Source organism: Lactuca serriola, chromosome 3, assembly GCF_051521515.1.
Source record: "Lactuca serriola cultivar US96UC23 chromosome 3, Lser_US96UC23_V15, whole genome shotgun sequence".
NCBI classification, from domain to species: domain Eukaryota; kingdom Viridiplantae; phylum Streptophyta; class Magnoliopsida; order Asterales; family Asteraceae; genus Lactuca; species Lactuca serriola.
In genome coordinates this window covers 80,541,017-80,556,695 of record NC_136410.1, presented here as the reverse complement: position 1 = coordinate 80,556,695, position 15,679 = coordinate 80,541,017, and the positions used below count along the sequence as shown (strand labels likewise).

The 15,679-nt window shown below is 33.7% G+C and overlaps 2 protein-coding genes across 2 annotated transcripts; one reads left to right on the top strand and one right to left on the bottom strand.

Moving 5' to 3' along the window:
* The first annotated feature begins 1,692 nt into the window (after positions 1-1,692).
* On the top strand, positions 1,693-3,724 carry LOC145092738 (zinc finger protein CONSTANS-LIKE 16-like). Its single transcript, XM_079030721.1, has 2 exons — positions 1,693-2,894; positions 3,336-3,724. The coding sequence occupies exons 1-2, from the start codon at positions 1,815-1,817 to the stop codon at positions 3,585-3,587; spliced, it is 1,332 nt and encodes a 443-aa protein (XP_078886847.1). The 5' UTR covers positions 1,693-1,814; the 3' UTR covers positions 3,588-3,724.
* Positions 3,725-9,567: 5,843 nt separating this feature from the next.
* On the bottom strand, positions 9,568-9,975 carry LOC145095435 (putative mitochondrial protein AtMg00820). The gene has a single exon (XM_079033317.1). The coding sequence runs from the start codon at positions 9,973-9,975 to the stop codon at positions 9,568-9,570; it is 408 nt and encodes a 135-aa protein (XP_078889443.1).
* Between the last annotated feature and the right edge of the window lie 5,704 nt (positions 9,976-15,679).

Below are 15,679 nucleotides of genomic sequence, written 5' to 3'. Positions count from 1 at the left end.
TTGCTATGAACATTCTCTAGATATGGAGAATAAGGCTAAAGAAAACCATAAACATCTCTTTTCTTAAATATGACTTATAACCCGAGACCTAGGGTTTTGGGCTATGGGAGCCACTGTGCTGCATACAATAACCAACCACGCCGCTACTTAATGACATGGCCTGCACTGCGAACATGAATATCTGGAATCAGGTGTTACAGTTAGCAAGACCCACACTATTAAGGTAGATATCTAATTAAATACTCGGACCTCTCTACTCTGGTAAACATATATGATATGGATGTAAAATATCAAATACAATAAAACACCAAATAGTTATTAGGACAACAACAAAGCTTTCTTGATGAAAAAATGCCAACTTAAAGGAATCTTGATAACGCAACAAATAGTTGTTAATACAATATACACTTTTCACATCGTGTTAGACTAAATTTTCTTGAGATTTGAGAGGGTGATAGTTGAGTCTTAGAGTGGAGATATCTTGAATAGACATTTTAATCAATGACAAGAAATACCTTTCATATGGTATTATAATGCTTAAGTTTGACTGTGAATCTAAATAGATTTATAGGTATGAGGTGATATAATTTTTAATATTTGTTTTTGTTGATTCGTTGGGTCAAATAGGATAGGTCATCATGGAAGAGTATGTAGGGACTGATATATGAATGGGTGAGGAAGGGCATGATCGAGTTCCATTGAGATGTATCACATATGAGAGGAAATCTTAAGGCTAGCTATCTAATTTTGTGTTGATAAAGCTTAGATTAAACCAAGACTCTATTCCAATGCATATTAGAACCTAAAATGACAACATCTTCGGAGAAGTAGGGCTATAATGATTACACACTAATGACGTTTTGGTATTCACTCATACAAAATATTTTAACTTAATTTTTAATTTAAATAAAACTAAAGCATTTTTGTAGATTATTTTTAATTAATCTTGTAGAGATGAAAGGTTACTGTACTGCATGTTTTCATTGTTCATCCTCCAAAAAATTTCGGTAAAAAAATCATGAGAGTTAAATTTCACATTTACCTTATAACGATGTCTTTAATGAAAGTAGAAACTTTTTGAATATTTTTCAACCAACACCTACGATATATATGTTATCGTAGGTTCTCTACTACGAAGACTTCAAGTCATCGCTAAAGCTTTGTTTTTTGTAATGTAATAGTTACTTCTAACAAACATGGTAAAGAATCCAACAATTAACCATATAGATCAATGCAATACAAGTGTACTAAAAACAATAGTTCAAGAAATACCATAGTATATGAAACTTTATAACAACAAAACTACTAGATGATATATACACAAACAAATATATATCATTTGATGGTATATACACTTTCAATCTATCTAATTTTATATAATATTTACTACTAACTTTTACCGATAATCAGTAGAAAATAATTGAAAAACACAATTGCGCTTATTAAACACTCATTCTTTGGTACAAACATTATTCAATAAAAATGATATGGGGAACCAGGGCTTAAATTTCTTGGACCCCACAAGAAATCCATTGATGGGAAAGGCAGCCAATAGCGAAACAAAATCATGGATGGAGTTCATATATTAGCCAATTAAATGAAGATAAGGCATTTTGTGGGACCTTCTGAAACCAGGCAAGTGCATCTACTTACCTTCTTTATAAATCTCTTCAATAAGACCACACTGTTCTCTGTAAAAAGTGCATACAGTGGGTCACACCCACAAACACAAAACCTACAATCCCATCATACATTTCTTCCACAAACTCCATAATTTTTTAACAAAAAGTTCGTACATTCGAGACCCCTACCAAATGGTCTCATCGGACAAGAAATTGGCCAACGTTGTAGGAGGAAAAACGGCAAGAGCTTGTGATAATTGTATAAGAAAGCGTGCTCGGTGGTATTGTGCTGCCGATGACGCTTTCTTGTGCCAATCGTGTGATGCTTCGGTTCATTCGGCCAACCCGTTAGCTCGTCGTCACGAAAGGGTTCGTCTAAAGGTGGCTTCTTTGAAGCTTTCTTCTTTGGAGAAACCAGCACCACCGCCATGGCACCATGGTTTCACCAAGAAACCAAGAACTCCTCGTGGTGGGAACCACCACAAGCAGGCGTCTCGACGGACGTCAAAATCTGAAGAAAGCAGTATGAGTTTCAATCCACTTCACTTAGTTCCAGAGATCGGTAGTGATGAGACCACCGCAGTGACATCCGATGAGCAACTTTTGTATCAGGTTCCGATCTTTGACCCCTTTGCCGCGGAACTTTGTCTTTCCGGGAATTCAAATGAGGTGGCAACGCCTGTGAAACAAACGGAGGCGACAACTCCGGTGGACGCAGATCTTCATAATGGATCGAAAGTGACGTTTGATTTGAATAGTTTCAACGGGTTGATACTTCCCTCCGACATGGAGCTGGCGGAGTTCGCCGCTGATGTAGAGAGTTTACTGGGAAAAGGTCTTGATGAGGAATCGTTTGCTATGGAAGGATTAGGGTTGTTGGATTGTAGAGAGAAGGATTCGGGCGGCGAAAGCTTAGAGAGAGTGAAGGTTGAAGAAGATCAGATGCAGTGTGAAACGGTGGAGAATGAGATGGAGATGATGAGAGAGCCATTTCAGTTGAGCTTTGATTACGATTCACCGTTATGGGAGGAAAAAGACGAGAAGTTGACGGTGGAAGGTGGTGTCGGGGATCGTATGGGTGTGGTGAAAGAGGATGAAGATTATCATGTGGTTATCAATATAGAAAGATATGATGATGAAAATAAGAAGCAAAAAAGAATATTAAAGCTAGATTATGAAGGAATCATTGCCGCCTGGGATGAGCAAAGATCACCATGGACAACCGGTGATCGGCCGGAGTTGGATCCCGATGATTGTTGGCCTGAGTGCCTGGTAGGTCTACTCTACTCTTTTTACACTTTTAACTATATATATAGATGGTCTTTCTTTCACACTAAAATCTCACTCTTTTAAGAATCACAAGTTTTTTCTATTTGTATTTCATAAACAAATCTTTTTGACATTGGATTAATAATCAACATATGTTATTAAACTATATATTTAATCAGATGTTATTTTTTAAGGAGAAAAGTAAATAGTTGTGATAAAAAAGTGTTACATGCATAAAAATCATGCCTTTTGGGGTGGGTGCATTGCATGATTTGACATATTGTTAACCAGACCTTTATGCAACCTTAATTACACTTTGACATATTGTATATTTATACAACCAACTTTTTCTTAACGTCTTTTATGAAAGTCAAATTATCATTTGGTGTTGTTCGACGTCGGATTAAAAATAGGAGTAATATTTTGGCTCTTTTGATTTCTTAGGGTGGATGTGGGATAATGCATCATCAGCATCATCATCCTTATGGGGATATGGGAATGATAACGGGGAATCCGGCAATGCTAGATGGAGGGAGAGAGGCAAGGGTGTCAAGGTATAGAGAAAAGAGGCGAACAAGGTTGTTTTCGAAAAAAATAAGATACGAGGTACGAAAACTGAATGCAGAGAAGAGGCCTAGAATGAAAGGAAGATTTGTGAAAAGGTCATCTTCCGGGTTTCCATTGCTTAGCAAATAATTAACTATAACATATATTGCTAACATATCCATCTTACAATTTTGTAAGGTAAGTTCTATGCTTAATTAGGTCTTTCTAATTAAGAATGTTCATACAAATTTAATAAGGAATATAAGAAAAATAATTGTGTTTTCCAATTTGTGTGGTCTTTTAATGATGATGGATTACTTCAGCTTTGTTGCTTTATAAGGGAGACTGGATTCCATCCATGATTTATCCATCAATTGCATCGATTAAACTGTTCTCTAGTAAAATGAGAGGAGTTGACGCAAAGTCATTTGGCATCATGGATCGAACTTTATTCTAATATAACTTCCAAGCCTAGGTGACCCACATGTACCATTCTTTCTTGTTTCTTGGTCTCTACCGAATATGCTCCTCTCTACTCTCTTCTAATTAACACAATAAAACTGATGATAATCACTTTTTATCGTCACCGCTTGTCTCTTAATTAGCACACATATTCATATGACCGTTACTGTAAATACATGATCCTATGAGAAAACAAAATGTTTTTTTACAAAACATTATCCACTTACATGTTATATGTAGTCTTTATCTTTGGCAATCTCCATACTACAGCATATATATGTTTTGAAGTACTCAAAAATCCAGATAAGCAGGCGGAAATCTAAACCAATTTGAAACCTAACGCTTGACACGATACCAATATTTGTTGTTCCTTTGTAAAACCAATGGATGTCGTGCTCATAATATGAGGGTGGTGCGTGTATCTCGGTCATAACACTTATAGCGTGCAATGGAAACAAAACAACTAAACCAAACCCCAACCATTGTATCTACCGCTACACTATACAAGCCATATAATCAACCATAGAAGAGTTCATAGTTATAATTGACAATATTTTGTGTACTCATGTTGTGGCCAGTGTTGTAAAATCAAGCAAGTCAGCCGAGTACTCGGCCCCTTACCAAGCCGAATTAAGCCTACTCGGCAAAAACACTTAGAAAAAGTTCAAAATCAATTAAAATTGTCTTAACTCTGTCCAAACTCGAACCATATCAATCCAAAACTGAACTGATTTAATCTAAAAAGGACTAACTCGAAAGAAATCAATGGCTCTCTTAAACAAGTCGGCTAAGTGAAGAACCGGATTCTTTGCTCTAAGATATACTAGATGCGCCCTAAAATAGAGCTCATTTCCTTTCCTTCTAGTTCCCACCAGGTGATGTGGGGTGACTGTAATTCGCAACTTCCCATTTTGCCTTCCGATCCCTTCATAATTGTTACATTACACAATTTCTCATGAAGAGGCATAAAGCCTTTACGTTAATATATATGAAAGATATAATTGGGCTCAACGTACAAAAGTAGGCTATCTAAAGAAAACAATAAATAGGCTAACTAAAATATAACATACAAATACATATTACGTCTAACATCCCCCCCTACTACCTTGAACGGGCAGTTTTGAACAGACGTTCATATTAGATCCGAAGTCATGAAATAAAGAAGATGGGAGCCCTTTGGTGAAGATGTCAACATATTGAGATGATGAGGGAACATGAATGATAGAAATTTGACCCAATGCAACTTTGTCGCGCATAAAGTGTATATCGACCTCTATGTGTTTGGCGCATTGGTGCTGAATGGGATTAATAGATAGGTACACTGTGTGACATCCCGAAATTCACTTCCATTTTAAAACTTTTAATTTATGCTTATTTAAAAGAGAGTGTTTATTAGTGAGGAATTTGTCCTGGAAATATTATTTCAGTGTGAGATAATATTAACATCAAACATTTCCAAAGAAACATTTTACATTAATATCTTTAAAAGAAAACTTAGGATGTCATAATTGATACAAGAAACATACGAATATATGCCTTACAATATCTTAGACTAACAGTCTACATCTCCCTTAATCTTTCATCATTCATGTACCTTTGTACCGCTACCTATGATATAAAGAAGCTAAGTGGGACAGGTTGGAAAACCTAATGAGTATATAGGGTTTTCAACCCATATTAATATAATTAGTATATTTAATTATCTATCAAACAATTTACTCAATTATCCATCCCCATTATCTACTTTATTCATCTATAGAGTCCTATCTTAAGGGTTGTCGTTGTTACCATCTATATTCTATTAGATGACTACATCATTTATACAATAGTACTAGTTCTTATATCGTTATTACAACCGTACTAGGTCCTACATCTTTAGTACAATAATACTATTGTCTACAGCGTTAGTATAATTGTACTAGTTACTACATCATTAGTACAATGGTACTAGTTTTCTACATTGTTAGTACAATAGTACTAGTTCCTACATCGTTACTATAATAGTACCAGTTCTTAAATCGTTAGTATAATAGCACTATTTAAGTCGTGGCATCCTATTATTATTTTTATATTTCATCATACTATGACATCTTATCATTTTTACCTTTCATTACCCAATGTATTATTTTCATGAAAATACATATATGGTATAAGTCATATAGATTTATCTTTATAGCATTTCATCTAACACATAACACCTTTGCACATAAGCACATGTAGCATTCAATTATCTGAATACTTCATATATATATATGGGTAAGATGAAAGTACATATGCACTCATTTGATAAAAGTGGATGCCTTATAATTTGAGCAGAACTTCGCCTTTGTACTTATCTTTTCATCTTACGTGACCTAGGTTCACATTACTAAGTCTTAGTGTTATATTCCTCGCAATTAATGATAGTCTAGATTCCACACTAATCCCAATATCTACATCAAGATCTATAAAGTAAGTAACAACTAGATAGGATCATACCGGAGGGAGTTTGGTATACAGAGTATAATGTTTGGAAATCTCACTTTAAAAACCTCGCTATATCCAGCATAGATATCATCCCCGTAAGTACACCACTTAGTATAATAACTTGGAATCACTGATAAATCTTAATTATACGTTCGTAATAATGACTATAACTATAGTTAAAGTTACACTTGAATAAAATAAGTGTAACTTAACTTATAGAGATTCTAGCGAAAATCGGGAATTATGCGAACAAAACTTTGATCAGGGAGCTTCTATTCACCAGCTATCTGACACTATAGGATTCTGTTGAAGTGGTCAGGAACTATAGAGTATAGGTCTAGAGATACGAGAGAATTCCAGAGAAAATTTGGATGAAAGGAGTGAGAAATGAGGTTGCAAAATGCAGTTTAAATAGGGTTGAAAAATAGAAGCGCGTCGCACACTTTGTCGGGGCGCGCCTTGAAAATTTCTGGACGCTGACATGGCGTCGTCTGGCTGGTAACAGGTGTCAAAATTCTACGGTGGGTCAGAAGCGCGCCACGCTTCTTGTCTGTACGGCGACTGCGCATAAAAAAATTGGTTTCCTTAAAAATTCATATATTCTTCATATGAGCTCTATTTTCGACGTATTTTACATCCACACATAACTATAAACTAGATGAATTCCCGTGTGTTGTGCAGCGAAGATTAAAAATATATTGTTAAAATATTGAAAAATATATGTTTACAATGGTTATGTTATTGACATTAACTATGAGATGGTCTTTTTACACTAATATATATATATATATATATATATATATATATATATATATATATATATATATATATATTCTCTATTATTTTGAACAATAATATTCATTAACATCAACCCACATTCTTCATTATTAGAATTAAATATAATTGATCTATTTAGTATTATTTTTAACAATTATTATTATTGATTAAATATATTTTTATTTATGCGATCATTTTCTAATTTCAATAATGATGTTTATTTAAAATACAATTTATTTATAGCTAATTGTAATTTATAATTTGATTTTATTATCATTTAAAATTGTTATTTGTTAATTTTAAACCACTTATTATTAATAATAAGTTAAAGAACTCTTTTAAGAAACACTTAATATTATTATTAAAATGTGAAAAATACACTAAATAATAAAGTGATAAGATAGACAATTTGCATTTCAAAAGAGACTTCCATGTATAATATGACATATCCATGTAATTTGATTTTATTATTTATAATTATTGCTTATTAATTTTAAAACCACTTGTTATGATTAATAAGTGAAAGAAACTTTTAAAAAACACTTATTATTATAACTAAAATGTTAAACATATACTAAAATATAAAGTGATAAGATACACAATTTGCATTTTAAAAAATGCTTACATGGATAATATGGATAATATGACATATCCATGATTTTTAATTAATTATTATTTTGAAGCAATATGAACATACAAACATGTATACAATAGTTAATTAAATATTATATATTTCACCTTCCATAACATATGATCGATAACATGAATCTAATCTAATTACATTAAAATTTCAACCACAACATACAAATTAAAAACTTCAAGACAATAACATGGCTCGAAAAATTGTTCAAATCCCTCAAACCAACACAAAAAACTTAAACTTGTTTTCTTTGTGAATTTTGTATGTGATTTTTATTTGTGTGTCTACTCAAAAAGATTGACCTATTTATAGTAAAGTATCCATTAATTGTTTATTAAATATATTATATAAGTTATAAAACCTTTAAATTATTAATCATTATTAAGAGACTTTTGAGTGGCATTCTTTAAAATAGGAGGTTTCAAATGCATGAGGTATTTGCAAATTTTTATGAGGGTTTCAAATACATGAGGTTTATGGAAAAATGCTAGCTTTATAAGTATGTATGATGAGATTTATAAAACTTTCACTTAGTCCCCATCGGTTAAATCTCACTTTACTTTTAAAGTTATATTTTTAACAGGCTTAGACTGTTAAAATCCGTATAAAAATCATAACTTTTTCATACGATATTTTCAACTCTTGTTTAGTTTGTTTTTTTCTAACAATCGACTGATTTGAATTTAGGTTTCTAAGTTGTATACTACTACACTGAAACTTCGAAATATCATAACTTTCTCATGTAACGTCGGATTTAGGCGTTCTCTATATGCACGCTCTCGATTTAACATATATTATCACTTTCGTTTATATTATTTATCTTAAATAACCTTCTATCAAAAACATCTATTTATCATCGTCATGAATAATTATCCTTTTATTTTGTAATCATCTATCCCTATCTTGTGGGCGTTACAAACTGTAGTAACAATATTATAGAAAACCATAGTAGCAGCAAGAAGAGGGTAATATAATTCATGTAATAAATTGTGAATCCATCTTGTTTCAACCATCGCATTTGCAACTTTGTGGTACTCTGACTAACACTAGATCTCGAAGTGGAGCGCCTGGAAGTGGGGCAGCTAGCCTAATCAACATTCGATTAGGCAATAAGGTCGTGAGAATCTGTTTGAGAGTAGTAAAATGGAGCTCTCTTGGGTCATTCATGTAGAGGTATACTTTTTGAACAACATATAAAATGTCTGGGCAAGCAAATGTTAAATATTGAAGAGCAGCTGCGAGACTACGATATAGAGTCGGATCCTCAACTGGGGGGCTTGTACCATCAATTTTTGTAGTAGCTTGTGCACGAGTAAGAGAGAATTTGCATTTATACATCTTTTCTCGAGCTACAATCTTTGTAGCATATTTTTGTTGGGATAGAAACATTTCATGACGACCTCTAGTGACAGAAATATCAAGACAGTAGTTTAAAGATCCCAACTCAGTCATCAAAAATTCTAAAGTCAAGGTGGTGATGATATGCGGAAAGAGACATGTGGAAGATGCAATTAAAACAATATTGTCAACTAAAAAAGAAGGTATGCAATATGATCTATACGTCTATATATGAAAAGAGAGGAATCATATATGTCGTTGATGAAGCCAAGTCGAGTGATAAACTGAGCAAATCTGTGGTACCTCACTGTAGGGGCCTACTTGAGACTAAAAACAATTTCTGCAAAAGATAAACATGATTATAAAGTGATAGGTTTCGAAAATCCAATGGTTACTTCATATACGCGGTCTCATGAAGATGACCGTGAAGAAACACATTCTTCACATCTAGTTGATGAACATGCCATGATGGGAGACAACAAGGTTAAGAATAGCCTGGATAATAGTAGGTTTAACAATTGGACTAAAAGTTTCATAACAGTCAATGCCTAAACGTTGTCTACGTCCATTTGCAGCCAAATGCGCCTTGTATCGAGCTAAAGATCCATATGTATTAAGTTTCTTTTCCAATAACCAAATACAATTAACCACATTAGCATTAGAAGGTTGAGATACAAGCACCCAAGTTCCTTTAGAAATAAGTGCATCATATATATCTTTCATGGAATTTAACCAGTTAAGATCTTGAAAGGATTGAGAGTAGTTGCGAGGAATACGAGAGCAAGATATGGTCTCAACGTGAATATTGAGACGATCAAAAGGTTTACGGATGCTCCATTTGCTACAAGTAACCATAGGATGGGCGCTAATGGACTGGGAAGCCGGAGGCCGAGGGGAATCTGGGGTGGTAAGAGGAGACCGAGAGGAAAAAACATGAGGAGTAAGATTGGTCTGCGAAACCGAGCAGGAGGAAGACCCTGTTGTCGGAGAACTGCAATCTCAAACCCTAGTTGATCCCTCCATGTGGTTGTTATATCCTTCTCGTCTACTATATTTTTTCTACTTATTCTCGTCCTCTTCATCACCTCAAAGCTTCTCCATTCTCGTTTTTCATCATGACTTGTGACAACCCGAAATTTCTATCTTGTTCAGTTGTTCAACTCAATCACACTTAGACTTATTTTTGCAATCTTTTAGCACTGTTTAGAGTCTATTTGGGTGTTTTAATCATATGGCATTCAAGAATCAAGTGTTAGGAAGTATCTTCTAGGATTTATTGTGCAACAATCAAGCCTTAAACCCCATTATGAGGTGTTTACGGCCAAACTTCATGAGTTTGGGCCGTAAATGTTGGATTAGTATCTAAGGCCATAACTATTTTGGTATATACTTGACCTGATGGTGCATGGTCCTATTGGGTTGCCTTCACCAAAGCAACTTGATAGGATGAATTATGGAGAGAAAGGATTAATTATGGTTTATTAATATATTATGAGAATAATATATTAAAGGAGAAATCATATTGTTTAATTAATATTAGTCAAGAATTAATTGATAATTAATTTTTGGTTAAAAGAGATTAATTAAACTTAAGGGACTGGAACTGTAATTATAAGATAATTGCAATTGGGCTATGGATTACCTTATAATATAAGGTTGGACAAATTCTATGGGGAAACCCATTAGAAATCGTCCAAGGCTTATTAAGGAAGGGTCCATGGGCTGCTTAGGGATTAAGCAGTCAGTTTAGGGTTTCCTAGTTCAAAACCCTAATAGCCTACATGTATATAAAGGACCCTTAAGCACCAAAAACGTGGTGGACATGTTCCTTAGGGTTTTCACATGTTTTGGGCAGCCTCCTTCTCTTCTCCTCTTCATCCTTTTGCTCTTGGTGTTTGTGAACCATTAGAGGAGTGACATTTGTGACTCTAAGCTTTCTAAATTCATTACAAGGAGGATTTGAGATTGTTATTGCTACATAACAATCAAGGTAATATCTTAAACCCTATTTTATGTTAATATGATTAATTACATGCTAGATCTAGGGTTTATAGCTTTGGATATTCAATTGCATGTTCGTTAGACAAACTAGATCCAAAAGCTATTAGGGTTTGCATGTACACCATAGGAATGATGTATAGTCTAAAACCCATCAGTGGTATCAGAGCCTAGGTCGTTTTTCTATTGAATAGATGCAAAAAGATCAGAAAAAACGAAATTCTTTTGTTGTCTGCGCCGCCAACTCGGCGAGTCCATTTATGGACTCGGGGAGTAACCCCGACTCGACGAGTACATCAGTAGCAAAACTCGTTTTTATTGCCTAAAACCCATCAGTGGACTCGGCGAGTCCAGGGTGCTGTTGACAAGATTTTCGATTTTTTGAGCAGATTTTGTCAAGGATAATTACCAAAACTCGTTTTTATTGCCTAAAATCGTTTTTTTATGTTTGGAATGATTATCCTTATCAAAATTAATGGATTAGGTTAAATATGGATAATATAGGATTATTATTAGATAAATATTTGACCTATTTAGTTTGAAAAGTTTCAAATTGCACCCTTAGATTTTATAATTTTGAATTTGAACTTAAAAGTTTTGTTTTTAATAGTTAAACCCTAATGTTTTGAAAAGGTTTCAAAACTTGCCCTGAAGTTTTGGAATTTAAGTTTTTGATTAAAAGTTTAATTTTGATGTATATTTAAATTCTAAACCCTAATGTTTTGAAATGTTTCAAAACTTGCCCTCAAGTTTTGGAATTTAAAAGTTGATTAAAAGTTTAATTTAGGAATGTTAAATTAGAAACCCTAGTATTGTTTTGAAAAGTTCAAATCACACCCTTATGGTTTTATTAATTAATTAAGGTGTATAACTAAAAGAGATTTAATAAATCCATATAGTTTTTGGTTTACATTTAATTAAATTAAAGGTATAATTTTTAAATTAGACCAACTAGTATTTTAAAAGTGTAAAGTACACCCTATACTATATATAACATTAAAAGTCTAATATTATATAAGTATGAGTAAAAGTCAGTCTTACCATTAGTATGCCTCATTCACGAAGCTGGTCTATAAGGGGTGTTTAAGAAAATTGCCTATAAAATGGCGATTGAATGGGTATCCACTCTTACCCACCGCACTCTTGACTAGTGGACGGTCGTTAGTCGAACAGGTAGGATAGGACAGAAACCTTCCATTATAAGTATAATGAAGTACAAAAGTAACTAAATGCTTATACAAAATTCCCAATCTTAGTTACTTTAGGCAAAAGTGAATTGATGCAATTCCATGAAATTACACTTTGTACCCTTGAGAAGACGTTAGTGGAGCGTGTGTGGTTAACCGGCACACTAAATGGTTCTAAGCAAAGCTAGCAAAGGGTGACTCAATGTTTGTCATAGTTCGGTGAAGCGTGTGTGGTTAACCGGCACATCGAATAGGTGACTGTAACATGTGGGGGCACCATGTAAGTTTGCATGGTTATTCACACCCGCTTTGTGATCCTCGGTATCCCAGTCACAAACTAGAGGGGCATATCGAGATTTAAACATGCCATTGAAAAGTTTAATGAATCTCAAAGGATCTAGGAATTTTCATAGATTTAAAACTTAAATTTCCTTTTCGTTTTTCATGGTGGAAATTAGTGACTCGTCATTCATTTACCTTCGAATATTCTACAACTAGATTACGGCATCCCTTTTCTAGGTTGTAGCGTATTGTGTTGGGTCCTAGCCTTAATATCTCATTTGGGTGATTTATTAAGGACTCAACCAATCAACTAACTTGAATTTGCTTTCTCCCGTTTTGTAGGTATGACAATTATGGTATTCCCAAATCCCGTGGAACAATCTTTCCACATGAAGATGATATTCCACGATTCGATCGAGGAACAAGAGATCATGCTTCACTACCTCCACCTCCTCCAATTATTCTCCCTAACCCACAAGTTCGAAGGCTTGAAAAGTTCAAGCTCACTCAAGCCCTTTTGGCAAGTAAACATGAAGACGGAAAGTCGGTGTGTGCACACGTCCTAGAGATGAAGTCACACATTGATAGGTTAAGAATGTTGGGATCCATTGTCTGTGAGGAGCTGGATGTTGATTGGGTTCTTCAGTCACTTCCTAACTTGTATAGTGAGTTCGTAAGAGAGTACTATATGATGAACCACGACATGACCCTTATAGATCTCACCTACATGCTTATTGATGCTGAATCAGCAATGATTTGGCGCACTGGAAAAGCAAAGTTGATTGGTGAATCTGCCTTCCAGACCTCTATGGATATAGGCAATGGCAACGAAAGGCATGCCATGATCGAAAATTTTGATCATAAGAAACAGGCAATGTCTAAAATAGTTCCATGTGCTGTTCCAAAAGAGTCAATTTGCTTTTATTGCCAAGAGAAGGGGCATTGGAGACGAAGCTGCCCTATTTACCTAAGAGATCTAAGAGATGGGATAGTCAAAACGTATGGCTCTGCTTTAGGTAAATCCATTGGCTAACTCTTTTAAGCTCCTATTCTAGATTCTTAATACATAATGTGATAAGATTACAATTGATGTTTTGTAGGATTGAAGAAAAGAGAGGAAGCTTAAGGGAAGAAGTGAGCAGAATCTACTACTTAGTGTTAGAATAAGATTGCTAAGAAATATGTATTAGCATAGTTTTTCAATGAATTGCATTGTAAGGACAAATTTTTCCGCAATAAAATAAATTTTGATTTTATATTATTTATTTATCCTTGCGATGGCGTGTATGAAAAATTGATGTTTTGAATGCTTCTATTATTAGCAATAATGGATTTGATTCTTAATTATGTGGAAATGTCGAGAATTTACCAAATAGGGAGAGTTTCTCATCACCCAAGTTTCAATTGGACAGAAACTTGGAATCATGCTACTTGGTTGCATGATGAATGAGAAATTTCATATTTGGAAATTAGACTAATTCGTTGACAAAGTGTCAAGTGAAGGACTAGGAGATCGAGTACACAAAGTTGTGTTGATCAAGTCCACCACAAGAGTAACAAAGATATTCGTCATGATTTACTAAAGGTTTAGTAAATATGATTATACTTATAAGATTAAGTGTAATTCTGAATTGATTGAAAGAATTTCAATCAATATCAGAACGAATAAGAAGAATCAAGTAGGCAGAAAAATAAAAGTTTATCTATTCTATGAAGAAGGGAGAGGGGCAGGGTTGTGGTGGTGGTGGTGGTTGTGGTGGCGGAAGGGGCGGGGTTGTGGTGGTGGTGGGGGTGGTTGGTGGTAGGAGGTGGTAGTGGAGAGTGGTGGGTGGTGGTATGTGGTTTGTGGTAGGTGGTGGTGACGGTCGGTGGCGTTGGAGGTGGTTGTTGGTGGCTAGTTGGTGGGTGGTGGTGGTGGTAGTGGTGATGGATGGTGGTGGGTGGTGGTGAGTGATGGGTGGTAGGTGGTGTCGGTTAGTATATTCTTTAATTGTAATTTAATTATTTTTCGATTTATATAATTTTTTTTAGAATGTGCATGTATGCACATTTGAATGTTCGTATATATGCATGCATGTATGTTTGTGTTTTTTCAATAGTTTTTTAGAACCAACACAACAATGAGACTCCAATAGTAGGTTTTAATATAATCGCAACTTGAAAACATAAAAGAAAAAAAAAACACATAGAAAACATAAATACGCATGCATACATATTTAAATTTGCAACTTAAGCGGTCCAGTGTACCGCAACAACGGAAAAACATTGACTACTTGAGAATATGCATATACTCACGATGGTACACGAGAGTGTTTTGCAGCAGAAAAAATATATGGTCCTCTGTTGTTCTTGCGTTCTAAATTATATAATTATTCTCATTTGAACCTAAGTGTATATATATATATATATATATATATATATATATATATATATATATATATATAATGTTATCTAATCTATATCTATCTATATCTATATCTATATCTATCTATATCTATATCTATATCTATATCTATCTATCTATATCTATATATATATATATATATATATATATATATATATATACTTTTAAAGGAAGCATTTTTCCTTTCACCACATTCATTTGAACTCTCATGCAGTTTTCTTTTCACCACATTCATTTGAAACTCTCATGACTTTTCAATTTCTTTCTAATAATGATTATAAGTTGGTTAATAAGATTAACTAAATATCAAACCTAAAGTGTAATCATATATAAACTAAATTTCAATATTAAAATAATATCGCTACTTCTACATATAAACTTATGCTTCTTAACTTTTAACATATTATACTTAATTTATTAGTTTTAATATATTGTTATATGTAAACCATCATCATTTTAAAGCTACAACTTTTTGAACAATTTATATAAAATACTTAACTTATAAATTTAAATATAACATTCGGGATCAACTTAAATATAAGTTTTAGTTTAACTTACACAACCCAAAGAATATTTTGTAAATAGTTAAAAGTGATAAATTGTAGTGTCTTTCTAATAATGGTTATACGTTGGTTAATAAGGTTAAATAAATATCAAACTTAAAGTGTAATCATAAATAAACTAAATT

Excerpts from the sequence above, each read along its gene's own strand:
- LOC145095435 (XM_079033317.1), bottom strand. The coding sequence starts at position 9,975 with ATGGTTACTTGTAGCAAATGGAGCATCCGTAAACCTTTTGATCGTCTC.
- LOC145092738 (XM_079030721.1), top strand. The coding sequence starts at position 1,815 with ATGGTCTCATCGGACAAGAAATTGGCCAACGTTGTAGGAGGAAAAACG. Across the intron at positions 2,895-3,335 it reads ATTGTTGGCCTGAGTGCCTG|GGTGGATGTGGGATAATGCA; the intron begins GTAGGTCTACTC and ends TTGATTTCTTAG.